General features: G+C 42.8%; 1 protein-coding gene and 1 long non-coding RNA gene across 2 annotated transcripts; both read left to right on the top strand.

Annotated features, from left to right (window-relative positions):
- Positions 1-1,487: 1,487 nt before the first annotated feature.
- LOC142892443 (uncharacterized) lies at positions 1,488-18,856 on the top strand. Its single transcript, XR_012927427.1, has 2 exons — positions 1,488-1,933; positions 18,560-18,856. It is a non-coding gene; the product is annotated as an uncharacterized LOC142892443 (long non-coding RNA).
- LOC142892413 (uncharacterized) lies at positions 6,612-11,322 on the top strand. Its single transcript, XM_076032582.1, has 6 exons — positions 6,612-6,766; positions 7,632-7,912; positions 8,720-8,886; positions 9,310-9,450; positions 10,523-10,688; positions 11,030-11,322. Exons 2-6 carry the CDS (start codon positions 7,645-7,647, stop codon positions 11,233-11,235), a joined length of 948 nt encoding a protein of 315 aa, XP_075888697.1. The 5' UTR covers positions 6,612-6,766; positions 7,632-7,644; the 3' UTR covers positions 11,236-11,322.
- Positions 18,857-19,845: the final 989 nt, after the last annotated feature.

Genomic DNA, 19,845 nt, shown 5'->3' on the forward strand with positions numbered 1-19,845 from the left:
GATGTCTGCCAAGACTGAGTTACTGGTAATAAAGCAGTCTAAGCAAGAGTGTACGTCGACATGTCCTGTGTTTTCTTCCAGTGTTAAAACGATGCACCTTAGGAATAAACAAAGAAATATCTTGCTAAGTTCACAACACACTTCGCTGCTGCTTACCAGGACCAAACTAGACCAGTGGCTGTTTAAGGACTTCTGACAATGCTTGGAAAGTGTTAGAAATGAATTTCTTAAAATATATATAAAAATATATATATTGTCACACGCCTGTCAGTCTTGCCTGCTGGGTTCAGGGTGCCCTTGGCTGGCGCAGCAGCTGAGGCACGTTCCCACCTGATTGACACACCTGCTTTCTCTCTGCCATCACTGCTGCATATAAGCCCTGTCCCCCACACGCCCTCGTTGCCAGATTGTCCGCTAACCTTGTTATGACCGTCTAGTGGGTCCTTGCCTGCCTGCTCGCTCGCCCTGGACCTGCTTTCTCCCCCTGACCTGCGGTCCTGTCCTGGTAAACCGACCTCGCTTCTGTGTCCGACCACCAACCTGCTTCTCCTGCCCCGTTACTGCTGACCTGGAACAGCCTTGGACACGAACCCTCGATCTTCTCCCCGAACCTCCGACCCGCCTTTCGTCCCCGACCAACCTGCTCTGCTGCCGTCCTGGAGAACTGACCTGCCTTCCGTCCCTGACCACGAGCTGTTGCCAACTGTCGCAAATAAACCCTCTTTCCTTATCCATCTCGTGTTTGCACTTGGATCCTTACCTGACACGTTGCATATATGGACTTGGTCTTGGCAACATATCAGAAAACATAATTCACAATTATATTTTTCAAACACTGCTTTTTGAGTTCATTCAGAAATAAATGACAATAAGGGATCAATAATTAAAAAAACTCCAACATCACGGGAGCATTGGTTCAGTATATTAAGCCTTCAAACAAATTATTTTTGTAAATTTGGATGATGAAAATGGAGATCAACTGATTAATAACCACTGCCAGTGTTGAGGCTCTTGTGTAGGGGTGAGGGATCTCCTTTGTGGCATGAAGTTTTTCTACTTCTAGATTTTTTCCTCATGACGATCTACTTCCTGCGGTGGTCTCAGCGCCGAAGACCGTGAATCATATTGTACTCTAACTGTTCTACCTTAGTCCACTTGCTTCGCTCAAGATTCCTTGTCTATCCACATTGCACTCTCTTTTGCTTTTTTTGTTGACAGTTGCCATGGTGACTCATAGTATCAGGGCTCCATTATTAAGGACCTTTTTTTTTTTTTTACAGCTGTGGGTGTACACCTATAATTCAGAGCCTCAGAGTTCAACCTTTGTCAACCTTTGTTAGACCTCCTTTGTGAATTAGACACCAGTAATTTCGAGTCTTGAGTGTTTGTGCAGATCATTAAAAAACCTTAAGCATTGGGCGTAAAACCTCCAGTCCACATCACCCTGGAAGTCAGGGGGCACTACAGACACTTTTACCAAACCTTACAATACATGTTAACGTCATAGTTCAACATTTTGGCAAATGAAGTCAAATCAAGCATTAAAAAGTACTGCCTAATAGGAAAGACATAGACAAAACCATTTTTTTTCACACTGTAGGATACTAAAGAAAGTTCTTTAGGAGTTTCTGAAGCACAAAATACTCCACCAATTTCTTTTCTTTGAACATCCAACGCCATCGTTGGATGGCGAACCAATGGTTAGCTTGATGCTAAAAAAAAAACAACGTAATTCCGCGGTTTGGCCAGCAGCCGGGAATGGCGGTGACGCAACCAGGAAATACGCCGAAGGCTAGACCGTCCCATGTGGTTACCGGGGAGGCGGGTTTGGGTTCGTCCTTCTCGGCCGGGTCCTTCGGAGGACCCGCCTTCCGTTGGAGGACGCTTCCTCCGAAGGATGCAGACCCTGAATTGAAACACAGCCTGCGTGTGTGTGTGTGTCAGTGTGAGCGGATGACACTTTGCAGGTGCTGTGCTAAACCTTGGTTGCTGATTGGTCCAGCTACAGCTGAAAAGGAGGAGCATCTGAGCCAGCCGACGGTCATCCCTCCTCTGCTCCCAACTCCTTTGTGTTTCTGTACTTTGTTAGTGCACACAATCGTAGGGGTGGGCTGCCGTTTACTTTGTCCCCCTTTTTCTCCTGTTTTTGTACCTACAGTATGTCGGGGGTGAGGGGGTTAGAATTTGTATTTGGTTTCTCTTTCTTCAGTTCGACTTAGTCTGGGTGTTGTTTATTATTTTGGCCTGGGCCCACCCTGAAGACAACACCCGCTTATGGTTACGTTGTATTCTTCCCATTTTTCCATTTTTTGTAAATAAATGTCTTTTGTTAAGCACCGACCAGCGCTTTGGAGAGATTTCTAAGGCTTGGGAGTGGGGGAAGGTGTCCCGTTGTGTTGCGTTCTCGGTTCCCCTAGACGGGACGTAACACAATGTTGTAATGATACCATTATTGTTTTTTCAAGAGTCCATCTATTTTCTATTACTGCTTGTCCTGCACTCAGGTTTGCTGGGGGTACTCATGCCTATCCAAGCAGTCTTAGTTGGGGTTCGTCCTGGACAAGTCTTTTTCTTATCTTTGCTTTTGTTGTATTTGGGCTAAATGGAATCTCAAAGGGTCAAACTGACAGTGAACCACATTGTGCTCTACAAAAGTGTTTGTGTGCGTGTCTATTTTACGTGTTGCAAGTGGCCTGCATGTTTGCCAAAGGCTATACACCACAAGCTGCACAGGAGACCCACAGTGCCTGTGTTGTTTGTGGTGGTAAAAATGTGAGTGTGTGGCATTTTCAATTCACAACAGGGCCAAAGATGTTAAAAGGCAGCACGCGCAAGTTTTCTCCTCTTGTGTCCACCCACCCGAAAACCACACGCGTGTGCTGACCTTATACGTTCTCTTTCTGCGAACTCCGCCGGTAAATTTAGAACATCGATGTGGCCCGCGCACATTTGTATTGCATTCCATCATGCATTACACCCTCGGTCGGTTGCAGAGTTCTGCTGCTATGTTGCCTGTGGCTTCACACCTTTTTTTTCGCCGCTATAATATTGACTGTGGCCATAGCCAAAATCTCTGGGTGGGGCTGTGTTATGTGACAGGATTCACACGCCTGCGAGAACAGCAGCAGAGAATATTCACTTGCCAGTGAGATGGCTTAAACTTTCGATATTGCAATGCACATCTTACGTTCAAAGGAGATGCTTTGGCCATTCTGCCCATAGCTCTGATGAAAAACAAAAGAAAGAGCGTGAAGGGACAATTATGCCGTATTGGGCCTTCTTACTTGTGGACTGTTAAGTAAACCCCAAGCCACTCCTCAGACCCCCCCAACAAAAACAACAAAACATCTACTCAGTCGACCTCAAGCCTCCTTAGCATACAGTATCAGTGGGAAGGATGCTTTACAGGATATATATCTATATATTTTTTAATAATATTAAGCACAAAGGGGTGTCTTAGAAACAGGTCATCTAAATTTGAAAGTGTAGGAGCATTGCCACCCAGTTAAAACAAAAAGTCCCCATGATTAGAATAAATGTTTCCTCGTTGGTGGGAGGCGCAAACCATGCGAGCTGTGACTCTACTTTTGCACTTTTCTCCTTGTGTTACACTGAGAGTTGGTGCTGCCCCCAGTTTCCATTGCCAAGATGAGTCTAGATGTCGCGCTCGACGAACCGCTCTTCCTCCTCCACCTCGCCAACACGCAAATGAATGTCCAGCAAAATTCCTCACCTTTGCTCTTTTGTCAAGCAAAGTGAGGGAAATTTAAAATGCTGCGAGGAAATGAGTGGGTGGGGGCAAACTGGCGACAGAAAGTCTGAGAAGTTGCTGCCGTGAGAAAGTCGAACTGAGTGCCTAACCTGTTAAATCCCCTTACACAGCCCGCCGCAACAGCAACCACCCAGAGAAACGCGAATGAGCCCGTGGGCCTGGCCCTGACGTTGAGTGACACTGATTTTTTTTCTTTCTTTTATCAATGATGGCATGACTTGTCCACTTGTTCAGTCACAGCCGTATAAGTCATTGCAACTTTAAAATGAAGTTCAATTGATTTATTGATTTTATTAGGACTGGACAATGCAGCACTAATGAACAGCTACGAACTTAAGCTGCTAGCAGCTATAGCGTTAAGCTAATTTGCATTCATAGTCCTCAGAAGAAAAAAAAAAACATTCAGACAAAATACAAACACATGAACACACCAAGAGAACAACACGTATGACAAATTCCCATAAATGCATACAACATTCTTAAATACAATTCCTCTTGACTGGGTCGGACAAAAACATGACAAAAACACACAAAAAAAACACTGTTCTTTGTGAATATATGTATGTATGTATGTATGTATGGGTGGATGAATGGATGGATGTACTGTATGTATCTATGTGTGTATGTATGCATAGACAAAGTCTGTATGTATGTATGTATGTATGTATGTATGTATGTATGTGATAGGCGGAAACAGACAAAACATAAACACATAACTCAGCAAAATTTAGAAAAAATGATTGCACAATCAAAGCCAGACCAACGTCATGAGACAAAAAGTACCCATTTACTCAAGTATCCTTTCATGCAATCTTTACGTAGTCAAGTTATTACAACAGTCTTGCTCATTAGCGTTAGTGAGACTAACTTAGGTTCCTCACCATTTCAAGAGCAGACATCCTGCTGAGATGATGAAGATCTTACGAGGGCCAGACTGCATATCGCTAGCATACTGCTAGCATGCTTGGTTTCTGCCTTTGTCACATGCAAAACACTGTGGTGGCAAATTTATCTTAATAATTTAGGACGTCAGCACCCCTACACCCCCCACACACACAAACACATTAACTAAATGATGAAGAAGTGTGTTTTGTGGAACTTCTCATGACTTCTTGGTTTTGAAAATGAAGCACATTTTGAAAACCTCATATTTGCTGTTCAATTATGAGATAAGTACAAGCCAAAAATAGTTCACAGTGTTTATTTATGTTTGCAATCATTTTATTTAAGCAAATAATGCATGTTGTGACTGGTGCTGACAAACCCATCACCCTGTAGCTGAACATCAGAAACAACACGGTGTTCACTTGTCTTGTATTCGTGCCCCCCTTTTCCTCCCAGAGTTTCAGGTTCCTAGAAAGACACGTTTCCATTGCCACCAGGCGACTAGAAGCCCCTGAAACCTCCCAAAAACCAAACCCACTGAACCCACCAGCCCGTCTCCGCTCCCTGCGCTGCTCTCGCCCGCCTGCTCTCCCTGGCAGCCCCCGGGAGAAGGTTGCGAGCCCCCCACCACACCAACCACAGTGCTCCGCCGAGCCTCTCCACTTGCATGCACATCAAGGTTTTCACCTCGCTCTGTTCGGCGTTTCCCTCCGATGCTTGACGCTTGCAGAAAAAAAAGCAGCCACACGCAGCCGTGTTGGTGCGTCGTTTAATGGAGACCTGGAGGGTTTTGATTTCAATCTGAGGTCTGATTGAAAGTGCCTCAAGTATAAAGTGTGAAGAAGTCCTTACTTGCTTTAGGCTTTTTTAAAAAACGTACAAGATAAAAATGGAAAACATCCACAGCAAATGCTGTGTCAGTCCGTCTTTGCGCTTTCAGGTTGTGTTTTGTTTTTTAGGTTTGATCACATCACTTTTTTTGAGGCTTAAGAATGTTAGTCAAATGTTGCAAAAACACTCTTTTAACTTTATCCATTCGGTTATCACCAATGACTAATTTATCCAGATTTTGTTTTGATAAGAAGAAACATACAGCTTCATTTCCTCAAAGAAACTGCCAGCATTTCTAAAATCTCACAGATCACTTCATCAAGTCATTATCTTCTCAGGACACATCGACTTCTTCTTCTTCTTTTTGCATTTTTCAGCCGCTAGAACGAGAAAATAAATGCTAAGACAAAGAAACAAACAACGAAGAAGCAAGCAAAGCAAGCAAGCAAAGCAAACAAACAAACAAACAAGAAATAACAGATCATTACAAATTTGTGATGACAAGCTGTCGGGCCCTGTACTTGAGTTGTGGTGGTTTGGATTGCTGCACATTTGCAGATATTCCGCTTCCTGGCCATGCTGCTATTTCTGATGTTTTAATTCTGTCCGCCTGCTGCGATGTGCAGCGGGCTCATGTGCACGCCAGCGCTAATACAAGGAGGTGGCCGCCCCATGTCTTCTCAGTGAGGAGGAGGATGTTTGCATGTCATCTGATAAACCCTGCAGCATGACTTGCATGTCTTTCTCTAATTAGCGCTTGTCTTGCGTTGCATTGCCATGAGCAGGGACAGTGAGGGTGGATGGTGGGTTTGAGGCTGTTAATGAAAAAAAACATGAGGAAAATCAACAGGGTCCCAAACACTCACACACACAAGTGGCTATGAAGGCATAGTCAATCAATGAATACATATTGTCATTTTAATATGTCATTTTTCTGTAAAGTTTGAAATGTGTGTAATGGAAATTTTTCAGATCAGTGTTGCCATGCAGTTTTTTTTTTAACCAAGCCTCGCAAAAAGACATATATGTTTTTTTTTAATCATTGATAGCATTCAGTTAGACTATAGGATAAAAAAAAACAACAACTGTCAACTTGTATTGCCAAGTGATTTTTTTTTTTAAATTTACCTCAAGACCCACAATCCTCAGCACTGCTCCATATTCAATTCACATCTTATGATGTTTGTATCAGTTGATGGGTGTGATAGACACAAAAGAGGACGTTGCCAGCTGTGAAGAGACTTGAGCTCTCGACTCTCAACCGAGGTGCACGCAAAGGTAAGACCAGTCAATCTCTTGGATTCTTTTTGTTCCAGCAAACAATTCCTGTTCATATTGTAGTTTTACACGTTTCGTTCTGCACATACGTCTGGAAAAATTACCAAAATGCTTTTACATTTTTTTTTTTAGCAGCACAGAAAATGTTTCAGGGACATTTATTTGTCTTTCTCTTTTTTTCATAAAAAATGAAAAAAATAAAATAAAACCATAAAATTTTGTGGTACAAAATCTGACACACTGGCAATTCTTTTTTTTTTTGTTGCAACATTGTCCTTTACTTTACTTTACTTTTTATCCCTTGATTTTTTTTTGGGAGGTGCAGGGTTTTGTTTCATGTCTCATGATGATCGACTAAAATCAAAAGAAGTGTAAAGGAGTCACATTTTAGAATAAAATAATGAATTTTGCATGAATTAGTAGTTGCCTGTACTTTTGTATTCCGTCTTACTAAAATGAGTACAATTTAATTATGTGATTATGTATGTAATAATCCAAATTTCCCCACTGTGAGATTAATAAAGGCCCTCTATTCTATTCTATTCTATTCTATTCTATTCTATTTAGGCCTAACAAGTGCCCCACTGTCAGTGTCAGTTTAGAGAGAGTAGTGCATCTGCAGACTTATCCTGGTTTGAAAGAAAAAAAAAAAGAAAAAAAAAGCTTTACCAGCTTTATGCAGGTGGCTGCCGGTATTTGTCAAGGAAACCTCAAGCTTTGGCACTGTAACTGAACATGCACCAGCAGGTGTTTGGCATACAAGCATACGAAGAATCATGTTGGTTTTTTTTTTGAAGAAAAAAAAAAAAGCTGTTTTTTTTTGTGCACTACCACTTTTTTTTTTTCTTTTTTCTTCTTCCTTCAGTCATTCGCCCGCCATGCCGCGGTCGTTTCTTGTCAGGAGCAAAAGGAGCCTTCAGCCTGGTCAGGCCAGGCTCTCCTACAGGAAGCAGTGCCGGCTGGAAGCCGACAGCAACCTGCCAGTGCAGCGCGTGATGTGGGGGGGCCGGAGGTCCCCTGGACACCAGGTGCAGCTCCAGACCCACTCAGTCCCAGTCTCACACAGCTCCGCTGGTGCTCCTCCGTCCTGGGACAGGATGGGAGCTTGGCCTCACACTGCCCCAACACACCTGTCCTGGCCTCCAGGTACTCAAGCATTACAATAGAAACAAAGTTGTCCAGTAGTGTTGGACTTGAGATTGGTCTTGATCGGAAGACCAGTCTGCTGACCACAATTTGAGGGTGTCACTCTTGGACTCGGAGGCATTTCTGCTCGGCCTTGGTCTGGGGATTTCTGAACAAGACCAGTCGAGACTCAGCCAACACTGCAATGACGCGATAATAACAGAGCAGGAAGCCTTAGTTTCACTCCCTCATCCCCACAACTGCAAAACTTTGCGGTCTTTCGCAACCATCATGAGTAAGATTGATGAGTGTGTTCTTAGTGTTAAGATACTCAGACATGAAGGGGGTTCATCCGCATTTTATTCCTGCTTGGTGTAATTGCTGTCATTTTCATTTAAATTGTTCCTAGTTAATTAGTATTTAATTTTATGAAGCGAAGTAGCTTTTTTGAGAAAAATATCTGGCAAAGCAGCAAAATTATTAAAGAAAATCACTTAAAGACACCTTGCTGAAAAGAAATGTTGCTGTTCCATTTCATGTAGAAGCAATTTGTTCTCTTTTTTAGTGATTTAAAAAAAATAAATAAATATATATACAGTCTTGGTCTGGTTTCGACCTTGATGCTCTCTAGTCTTGAATACTTAGTCTTGGTTTAGTGCCGTCTCGACTACAACACTAATTTCCACTGCTTCTGATCCCACTGAGTTAATTTAACAATGTTTCCTGTGAAACATTACGGAAGTAGCAAAAAAAAAAAAAAAAAATCTTATTTTTACTTCTTAATGGTCATCACTGTTATGGTGACTATTATGGTCTTTATTCCAACAGATGCCACTGTTGAAAGTCGAGGTGCTCAGCTCGTGGCCTCACCCTGGTCACACGACAGGCCGTCTGAAAGAGAAATAAAACTGGAGAGGCTTGTCTTCATGCTACTCAATCACACCTCCCACACAGACCGCAGAACCCCCGTCAGTGAGTGTCCACTCTGTGAGAAAGTGAGTTTCAACAGGTTTTTATCCCTTGTTTCATTTCAGTGACTCTGAAACGTGATTTGAATCTGAAGGGGAATAGTAAAATCCTTGTACAGCGTCTACATTAATCTATGACAAAGAAATGGAAGAAACAAATTCCATTAAACGACACACAAAACAAATGATGAGCAACGTCAAACAACTGTCATGTTAAACACTTTCTTGCGAGATAAAACATTCTAGGATTTTCATACAGTAGCTTTGTCTTATTTTGGCTGTTTTTTTTTTTAAAAATATGCTTTTCATAGCGCATTTACATTTATATGATGGTCTGTGACAATGACAAGAATATCATTTTACACAATAGTCCATTTCCAACAGTCTGTAGGAAGATAAATAAAAGTCCTAACTTCACTGCATCACTGTCTGATTTTCAGTCCTCTCTAGTCTTTTTCAGAAGTGCTAACATCGGAGGGAGGCCTGCAGACTCCGGTTCACAGCAGCTTTGCTGCTGCATTCATCAGGTCAACCATAGCAACTGAAGTGCCTTATAACTTTAGAACCCCAGGCAGTTTTGGCAGAAATAAGGTAGAGTACCAAGTCAGTGATACACTGATAGCAATGTATGCATCATTCCGTTTTAAAGAAGGTCTCTTTTGATAGTAAGTTGTGGAGTTGAATTCAATTACATTTACTTTAAAGGTCTAGTGCAGGGGTCCCCAAACTACGGCCTGCGGGCCACATCTGGCCCGCTGCCTGTCTCTGTCCGGCTCGCGTGAAGGCAGTCAGAATCCCCCCCCCCCCGCCATGTAACTTTGCCGTTAGTGTCGCGCGACAGCGATGGCGCGTGTAGCGCGTTCCCCCGCTCATCAAAGAAATGCCGGGACGTTAGCGCTATTTCCAGCCAACCAGCAACCTCCCCCTCCCACGCACCGTGGCCCGCTGACATGATGCAGTTCCGTCATGTGGCCCATTGCTAAAAAAGTTTGGACACCACTGGTCCAGTGTGTAATATTTGGAGATTTTGAAGAAGAGACAGCGACAATAAGTTGCATTTTAAATTGTAGCAATCTTTTACTCACCCTCCCTCCCTCTTGAGCTTGCCAGTGAACTACAGTGGCCTGTGCACACAAAGCTGGGTTTGCTTCCACCTTCTTCTTCTTTGTTGGTTTATTTGAGGATGCCACTGTTCACCCTAAATACCAAATGCCCATACCAGGCTTCCTTAGAAATATGGTGGTGCAAGATGGCAGCCAACTGGGAGCAAGACCCTTATTGGTCTATGGACACTCTTACATACAATAAAAATAAGATCCGTTCTAAGGGTAGGAATACCAAATGACTTTCATTGTTCTGAGAGTACCCCCTTTTATGAATGTATTTATAGACAGTATGTCAAGCTTTTACCTATATAAAAATCTTACATTAGGCTAAATATTAGACACTGGATCTTAAATATGTTTATATTTGATTATTACAAAAACAAGGGAGAACATTTTCCCAAAGAAATCAACGTGATAGCTCCGACCATAAAAGGGCTAGAAAGGGAATGCAACTTTATGTTGCATAACCTATTTATGTGTTGGCCTTTTAACATTTAAACAGCCAACATTACTGTGTACTTTTGTTTTGAATTGTTTTCCACTATACATGTGTCCAGGAGCGGAGCTTTAGCTGCAAGGAGTGTGGAAAGGTGTTTAAGCGGTCGTCCACATTGTCCACCCACCTGCTGATCCACTCGGACACACGGCCGTACCCCTGCCAGTACTGCGGCAAGAGGTTTCACCAGAAGTCAGACATGAAGAAGCACACCTTCATCCACACAGGTGGGTGAATACAGCGGTTTAATCGGAATCAGAATTTCCTTTTCGGGATTCTTTTTTGTTTCTTTGAGGGAAGGATACATTGCACCTTACACTATGAGTGTAGAGTTAAGATATTTATAGGAATAAGAGACATTAAGTAATATTAAAAGTATGAAGAGGAATTTAAAATAATGGAATGATTATAGAGAAACATAGAGATTATATAACCCTGCGACAGTGAGTGCAGAAGAAGCGGGTATTGAAAATGGATGGAGTACAAATTACATTCAGGTTTTTAAGTGAATATTGTCTGCACCGGTTAAACCGTGATGGAGCTCATAAACAACTGTTCCTTTGCTCAGGTGAGAAACCACATGTGTGCAAAGTGTGCGGCAAAGCATTCAGCCAAAGCTCCAACCTCATCACCCACAGCCGAAAGCACGGCAGCTACCGGCCGTTCAGCTGCCCCCGCTGTCAGCACAGCTTCCAGCGCAGGGTGGATCTGCAGCGCCACCAAGAGACGCGGTGTGGTTATGGAAACATCTACAATCAAGAGTTAATCCAGTGAAATCACATCCGACAATGTTATTTTCTTTTTTTCTTTAAAAAAAAATAAATAAATAAAAAAAAGATAATAAAAGATGACTTGACTTAGTGAAGCTTTGTGGAATCCAATTTATCGTGAATGCTAAATAAAAGAGAGCAACAAGTCTGTGATGGAGGTCACTGTGATGGTTTAAACTCCAGGCAGCTAATGAAAAGCAGATTATTTTGAGTCATGGTTGAACATCATTAGTGATTTATTCCGATTATTATTTCACTCCTGTTATTTATTTTTTTTACAGCAAAATATTCTAAAATATATTGTGTTTTCTTTTTCATTAGCATGTTTTGTTCCGTGTAACCATTATGTCTCACCTGAAATAACAAGCACCATGCATGGTGCCATGGAGACCTTTGTCGGTTATAAGCCATCAATGTTGATAAAACATGTCCACATCCACTGTTTAATGTTCTAAAAGGTCTGGAAAGAAGCAGGTCAGTTGTGTGGCACATACAGTTAATTGAATCATAATTGATGGCTTCTTTTTTTCAATGTTTATTAAATATGTAAATTATGTGTTATTTGACATATGCAGATTTGATTTGCTCCATAAATGAACCCAGGCAGTTTTGTTCAGTCATGGCAATTCTCATGATTCTCCCTGAAAAAAAGCATTTAAGTTTGTTGATTCAGCGGCACAGCAGTTGCAAGCAAGATAGGTCTGAATTCCATGAGTTATTTTATCCAAGTACAAAGTTGTGATTTTAGTTAGCACAGCGTACTTTAAAAATCAGGGTGACCGTGAACTCCTCACAACCTCGTAGCTCCTGCAAACCATTAAGTCACCTCTCTGGATGATTATGACCCATTTTCCCTTTGAGTCAGTGCAGCCAGTTCGACATGCTGTTCAGTCCATTTCAAGGACTCGCTGCAACACATTAACAAGTTTCACTTTGAATCAAACTGCAGTGCTGCCGGGACTGAGCGTTGGTGTTTTTGCAGAGCTTTGGTCCAGGTTGCGTTTTTGCTTTTTTGCTTTAGGATGACAAACACTCTGCACCAAGGAGGCAGAGCACATGATCAGATAAGCATCCGCGTGGTTTGTTGGCAGCGCAGAGCCAGAGAAGCTTAAGATTGATCTATTTTCTTACATCCTTCTAAGAGGTAATATACATTTTTAACAGAAAGAAAGAAATTTTGATGACTTTTCTTGCTAAAAAAAAAATAAAATAAAGATATGCATGTATTCCCTACACCTTTTCATACCAATAGATATAAATGTTACACCATTCACAAGAATTGCTTGTGGCAGTCTCCCATTGCTTCCAGTGAACACGGGCAAGGATTCATTACACCCAGTATAGTAGAGCAGAACTCTCAGAAACTAAACATTGCTACACCAACAGCCTTTCCCCCATGACTCTTGTTCTTCAAGGAACTCGCATTTCATATCACTGTCATGATTAATCCTAGTGGCAGTGTGTAAGTCTATATATACATTATTCCCAAATCTTTCATGCTAACAATTAAAGGAAAAATTATAGGTGAAGTGTGTAATATTTGGAGATTTTGAGAGGAAACAACATCAAGTAGTTACATTTTAGATTACAGTGCTCTTTCGCTCACCCACCCTCTCCTGAGCTTGCCAGTGAACTATGATGGCCTGCACACCCAAACCTGGATACCTTGGGTCCTCCTTGTTCCTTGGTGGAGGTGGAAGACCTGATTCATTCATTACACACAAAGCCAGCCACTTGGTAACAGCAGGATCCCACAACTCAGCACTAAAAGGTTTCCACAGTAAACAGGCTAGACCAGGGGCCTCACAAAGACGAACATGGATTTCATCCTAAAACCTGACGTACGTTCAAATCCAGAAAACTACGTTAGACCACAAGAGTCGGGATGTTCAAAACGTTGCGAATGCACGAATCCGTGCACGTTTCCTTTGAACATCCCAATCATCGTGGAATTGATCGCAACTGACTTGCCAAATGCCAATGCACGGTAAACCAACAATATCAGCGCTGCTGTTTTTTTTTTCAAAAGATGCCATATCAATGAACCAGCTTCTAGCACGATGGCCTGAAAAAGCTTTCCAAAGCTCCAACCTCAGTGTGAAGCTGGCAAACCACCGAGGCAGGACAGAACTACAACAAACCAACTGGCAAATCATCATCAAAGGGCCATCACTTAACATCACCGTCGACCAAATCAAGGATGAACTTAATAACCAAGGCGTTGAGATATTGAGTGCCCACCGCATTATCAGCAGGAGAGCAGCGACCCCCCCCCCCCCCACCACCACCTTTATCATGGTCTCCTTGACTAACCCTGACGACGCCACTAAATTATTAAGATGAAGATGAAGGATGAAGAACAATATGAAGCCATCTGGAGATGTCTGGAAAAGCACTTTCAATTAGCAGCTATGGAAAGAAGAAAAAGGGGAAAAAGAAGAAAGAAAGAGGAGAGTACATAAGAGTAATATGATCAGACGGAGAAGGGCTACTTCACATTCATCAAGAAAAAGACTTCCCTCAACCTAGATATGAGAGATAAGAGGTGACAGATCGCAAGGAAAAGGTGGAGGAGTGGCCCTGCTTTTTAAAAGACCAATTGTTTACAATGAAACCATCACCTCACTGAGTCCTGAACAAGCTCAGAACAATGAATTTGTCATTGCAAGAGTTAAGTTCTCCTCAAACTACAGCATAATCCTCATGTCAGTTTATTGTCCTCCAGGTGTCACCCACTCTCCACACCTCTTCCAAGAGGCCCTTTTAAAAGAAAAGTCAGCTATAATAATGGGAGATTTTAATGCCAAACATTCATCCTTTAACAATAAAACTACAAATCAATCTGGTATCACATTGAACAATATAACTGAACAGTTGGATCTAGTCCTTCTTAACCATGATGAGCCAACACATTATTCTGCCTCACATAACTCAGTGGATATTTTGGATCTCTACTTTGTCACCCCAGATCTCACAGGAAAAGTAACACAGTTTGCTGTCTGTCCAGATATCGGCCACCTCCCAATACTCACCTCATTCAATCTGGAGGCTCAAGCTGCTCTAAGGAAACCAAGGAGTAAAAATCACGTTTTGGAGAAAGCACCTCCTGCGTCCACGCGTTCAGTCCCGACTGCTCCGCCCCTCAGCTGCAGCGACGGCAGCGGGAGTTCCGTGTCCCTGCTAAGCCCAGTTATGGACCTTTTTTCTATTTCCTGTCTGCAATTTCAAATAAAAGCCAACTCCGCCCACAGGGAAGAGTCTTCACGTCCTTAAAGGGAATTAAAAAGTTCCAAAGAATCTCCCATCCTCTCTGTTGCAACTTATAAAATCAAAAAGGAAACTAAGAAGAGAGTTTATGAAAACAAGGTCCCAAGAAATTAAACAACGTGTACAAGCACAATTAAAGCTGCAAGCAGCGTTTGTGGGACTGAGCCCACCTGGCCACTGCCTGCTGTGAGGTCCGCAGCCTGCCGACGTCCGCCGATGACCTCTAATGCTCCCGACACTTGCCGATGACCCCCAACACCTGCCGACGCCCACTGATGAACTCCGACACCTGCCGACCTTTGTTTATTTAGATTAGCACTTGTTTTTTTCTTCATGGTACAGTGAAGTTAGTTTTGACATTTTTATTTTAATAAAATAGTTTTGGTAAACTTTGACCAGGATGTTTATTTCCATCTTTTTTATTCTGCTTTCATCTGAGTTTTCACTGCAACATCATCCCATGGACTTGCGACTGACAAACTGTCAGCATTTTCACAAAAGATGTATAAACCAGTATATAAGACTAAGTAAAAGAACATTTCAATAATATGAATACTTAAAAATTGCTTATTTGTATTGTAGTGATTTCAAAATTTTAAATGACAAACTGAGACATTAGCAGAACACATAACATTTAGAACAAAAATAAATTTGTGAACTCATTGGAATTTTGAACAACAAACTATATACACATGTCAATGAACTATATACATGTAAATGCAATCCCCCCTCTACCCTTAAACCCTTGCACCGGGTGAGAAAAAACCCTGAAAAGGGAAAAAAGAAGAAACTTCCGAGAGAGCCGCAGAGGAGGGATCCTTCTCCCTAGGACGGGTAGACGTGCAATGGAGGTTGCAATTAACTTATGAACATACACACACACACACACACACACACACACACACACACACACACACACACACACACACACACACATTTAGATATAAAAAATAGACAAAGTATATACATCTAAATATATACAAATGCTTAAAAACAGCAAGTATAAAAAGTCTATATACAAAAGCAGTCCATTTCTATTTCTCGAAGGACATGATGTTCCTGGATGTTGCTGGCTGAAACAACATCCATGTCCTCCAACAGTCCATTTATATACCAAAGGTGATCCTCCAGGATGTTGCTGGCTGAAACAACATCCATGTCCTCCAACAGTCCATTTACCTTTACGCAAAGAGGAGATGTTCTTGGATGTCGCTGGCTGGCACGACATTCATCTCCTCAACAGTCTATAGTAGGACTGGAATGACGTGTTGAAAATACATGCGTCTACCTAGGTTGGCTAAGGCTACAGGTGGGATTGCAGGGCTAGCAAGCCACTATTTCCCTCCTTCCCCTTTGCTACCAAAACAAGAAAATGAAGACAGTGAGGAAACATTAGGGGGAAAAATCAGCACAAGGTTCTTCACCTGCTCTTGTCTGCAGCTACAGCCATGCTGTGTCTCAATTCAGGGTCTGCACCCTTCAGACCGAGTGTCCTCCGTCTGAAGGAAGCGTTCTTCGAGTACCCAGCCTAGAAGGATGGACCAAACCCCGCCTCCCCGGTAACCACTCGGGACGGTCTAGCCTTCGGCGTATTTCCTGGTTGTGTCACCGCCGTTCCCTCCGGCTGGCCAACCCCGGAAGTGACGTTTTTATAGTATCAAGCTGACCATTGGTTCGCCATCTAACGATGCCTTTGGATGATCAAATAAGTAAAATCCTACGTTAAAAACTGGATACTTTATGTTAAACTTCAATATTTAGATTTATATGTCGTGTCTTTGCCAGTACATGCCACTAATTTCAGCTGACTTCCCAGGATCCCACGATGTTTTGCAGCAGCACGCAAAGCATCATGGGATACATAAGTACGCGAAGGATAGTAGCGGGGCATCCTTGGAATCGGAACCACCTGAGCCTTCTTCTTCTTCTTCTTCTTGAGGTTTTATGGCGGTGGGCAAACAACCAACTGGTGCATTAGCGCCACCAACTGATCAGGAGTATGGATCATTCTGACTTACTTTTCTGAAACTACATGAAATTAATTTAACTAAAATGAAAATAAAAATAAATAAATAAAATAATAACAAAATAACAATAATAATAGATAAATCACTAGATAAACATAGAAGCTTCTATATTCTTCTAAACAACCCTGTTGCTTTCACAAATGCCAACAAAATTTTAACACTCTCACCTCGTGCTTCTCACATTGAACCTTTCCTTTTGTCTATTGACTTTTTGTATCATCTGTCTCCTTTGTGTGTTATACTTCTTCCATTTGACTAGAACATGTTCTACTGTTTCCTCCTCACCACAGTAGTCACAACCCCTGTGTTGTGCTTCCCTATCTTGTGCAATGTGCTATTTAACCCTGTATGCCCAAAGCTCATTGGTGAGAATATGACCTCCTTCCTCCTATTTATTCCTGTGCTCCTTGCCTCTCCAACTTCCTTCTGGATTCTCTAATACCACCTCCCCTTCTTTTCTTTCTCCCATTGTTTCTGCCATCTCTCCTTTAGTTTCCCTTTTATTATCATCTTGACTTCTTTCCCACAAATACTGACATTGATTTCCATGTTTCCCTTCTTTGTACAGTGCCTGCTGCATTTCTATGAACACATCTGGTCTACTCTCAGAATGATTGTTATTTAGACTTACAAGTGCTGAACTTTAATCTGAGCATAGAAGTGCTATTCCTAAGACAGCATTCTGGACTTTTTTAACTGGACTCAAGGGCAAATAATGCAACAATGCTTTCTAAAGCCTGCTTATCCCTGCCTCTGCACATCTTTGACTGTCTTTGCACATCTGCCCCTGCTTTGTTGTTCATAGATCCATTTGATTTCTTATATTTTATTGTATATCTTACTGTATAGTTTAACCATTTTTTAACTGTAACTGTAAACTGTAACTACTGTATAGTTTATTTTGATCCTTCTATTTTCACTTTTTGTATTGTCTTTTGATTGCTGTGTCCCGAGTGTAACATTTGATATGAAACCGAGTTCTGGGACTCAAGACTAGCTTAAAAATATGTATCTGGTTGGCGACTCTGATTGGTTTTGGCGCTCTGAGGTTCTCGTTACCTCCGGTGCTCGTACTAGGTGCTACGTGTTTTCCATTCAGGTGGCACCGGAGGCTTGATTAACTGCGGTGGAATGAAATCTGGTTGTCCCACCGTTTGCACACAACATCCTCCCGCTGGCTACTCCATTTTTCCGGAAACTGTGGTGGGGCCGGAGATAAAAACACACAGCCGGGACTGTGATAGCTGATTAAAAAGCTGCTTAAAATCCTGTTTTCGAAGCTCCGGCTGTTGTCTGGAGGTGTCGTTGGTGCCCACATGGATGACGACTGGATTAATCTGGGGTTGAGAGTCCAGAACGGTCGTCAATTTCTCTGTTATGTCCGTAACGGTAGGGCCGGGAAAAAACAAGGTAAGCGCCCTACTCAGACAGACATTCTGGATGATGGAGTCCCCGATGACAAGAGTTGTTGCCCGTTCGGTGGCCGGTTCTGTGAACTCATTCTGCCTATTGGCGGCCCGGTGGTCTTGTGGAACCCAGTGAGGAGAACGAGCCGATGCTGGATGTCCAACCGCTGGGGCGCAGGCAGCCGTTAGTGGGGGAAAGGCTGTGGTGTCCGTCAGCGGGGGCAAGGCTCCCGACGAAGAGGAGGCTAGATCTCCTGTTCCAACACCCCATCCGGCTCCTCGCCCCTGGAGAGCACCGAGTACTTGTACTCAATTATTGATCAGTTCATCTTCATCAGTTCTCAGTATCAGTCCAACACTCCATGGTCACATGACCTCCATATGTTCCACACTTGACATGTGACTGAGAGTCTGCTTCTTCTCACCAGTCACTCCATCATCTCCATCAACAGTCAATGTCTCTGTGATGATGCGTTCAAGGACCGTGAGTCCTGACTCCTGCTGTCTCTTCTTCTCTCTACAGGTATTGAGGGAGGATGAGGAGGAGAGTGAAGAGGAGAGCTCCATCTGGTGGTGGCTGACAGAACTACAACAGGCGGAGCCAAACAGCAAGCTCCACACTGTGTAGGCGTGTCACGACCTTTGACCCCAGTGGAGCCTGGTGGCTGGCGGACTGCTTCGCCCTACGAGCTGCTGTGGTTACTGGGAGAGATGTCCCAGAAGCCCCTGGTGGAGCTGAATCCTCAGTGTAAGAAGCAGGACTTGGAGATAGAGGCCGGAGCAGATGGATCTCAGCATGAAGCCTCCTTTTCACTTTGGATCAAAGGTTCTGGTTGTGTGCCACCACTTTCAATGTTGCTCCTGAGCTCATTGGTTGTTCCTGGTTGGTTGAACTATTTTCTTAATAAAGTTTTTGACAAACTTATTCATTGTGTTGTTTTTACTCCCTTCAGTCTCCAGCAGGCCTCCTCGCTCAAAATTAACCTAAAAAAAAAAAAATCATAAAATGTTGACCGTCCAATCACAGTTCAGCATGAGACGGAGTGGTAGAAAGCAAAATATAGATGAGAAAATAAATGGATTTCAACAGACACTGTCAACTTCCTGCTCCGTCACCTCCTGTCGTCTTTCACCAGACCACAGAGACTCTTTCCACTGACTGATACAATAGAGACATAGACAATATACAGAACATGGAATGTACATTTTTTTCATGTCCAAAAAATTAAAGAAAAACAACAAAACTTTAATTTGCTCAGATTGCATCGTAACCAAGATCTTAGACAAGAAAACAAAACATTCTTATTTCACTTACTTTCACCAACCTCAGGAATTATCAGTCAGCACTCTTCCACCCTGACCCGCCATCAGCTGACTCTTGAAGTACATCCACTGCTACATTTATCCTTCGCTTTGGATCCTTTGTTTTTTCCATTCATTCATTCATTCCTTCATTCATCTTCTATACCCACTTATTCCTATTCAGGGTCACAGGGGTCTGCTGGAGCCTCTCCGAGCTGTCTTAGGGCGAAGGAAGGGTGACACCCTGGACAAGTCGCCAGTTCATCGCAGGGCCACATAGAGACAAACAACCATTCACACTCACATGTGCACCTATGGACAATTTAGAACGTTCAATTGACCTCACATGCATGTTTTTGGAGTGTGGGAGGAAGCCGGAGAACCCGGAGAGAACCCACGCAGACACAGGGAGAACATGCAAACTCCACCCAGAAAGGTCCCAGGCCCGGGCCCCGGAATCAAACCCACGACCTTCTTGCTGTGAGGCGGCAGCGCTAACCACTGCGCCACCGTGAAAATGCACCAAAACAAAAGTCATGTGGTAGCTTAGCACGAGACAACGCTATTCCAAGCAAAATCTCAATATGTCTGAAATTCAGAAAAAAACACATA

The sequence above is a fragment of the Nelusetta ayraudi genome, unplaced genomic scaffold (genome assembly GCF_046127955.1).
Source record: "Nelusetta ayraudi isolate G7.1 ecotype Tasmania unplaced genomic scaffold, CSIRO-AGI_Nayr_v1 ptg000034l, whole genome shotgun sequence".
Lineage (NCBI taxonomy): Eukaryota > Metazoa > Chordata > Actinopteri > Tetraodontiformes > Monacanthidae > Nelusetta > Nelusetta ayraudi.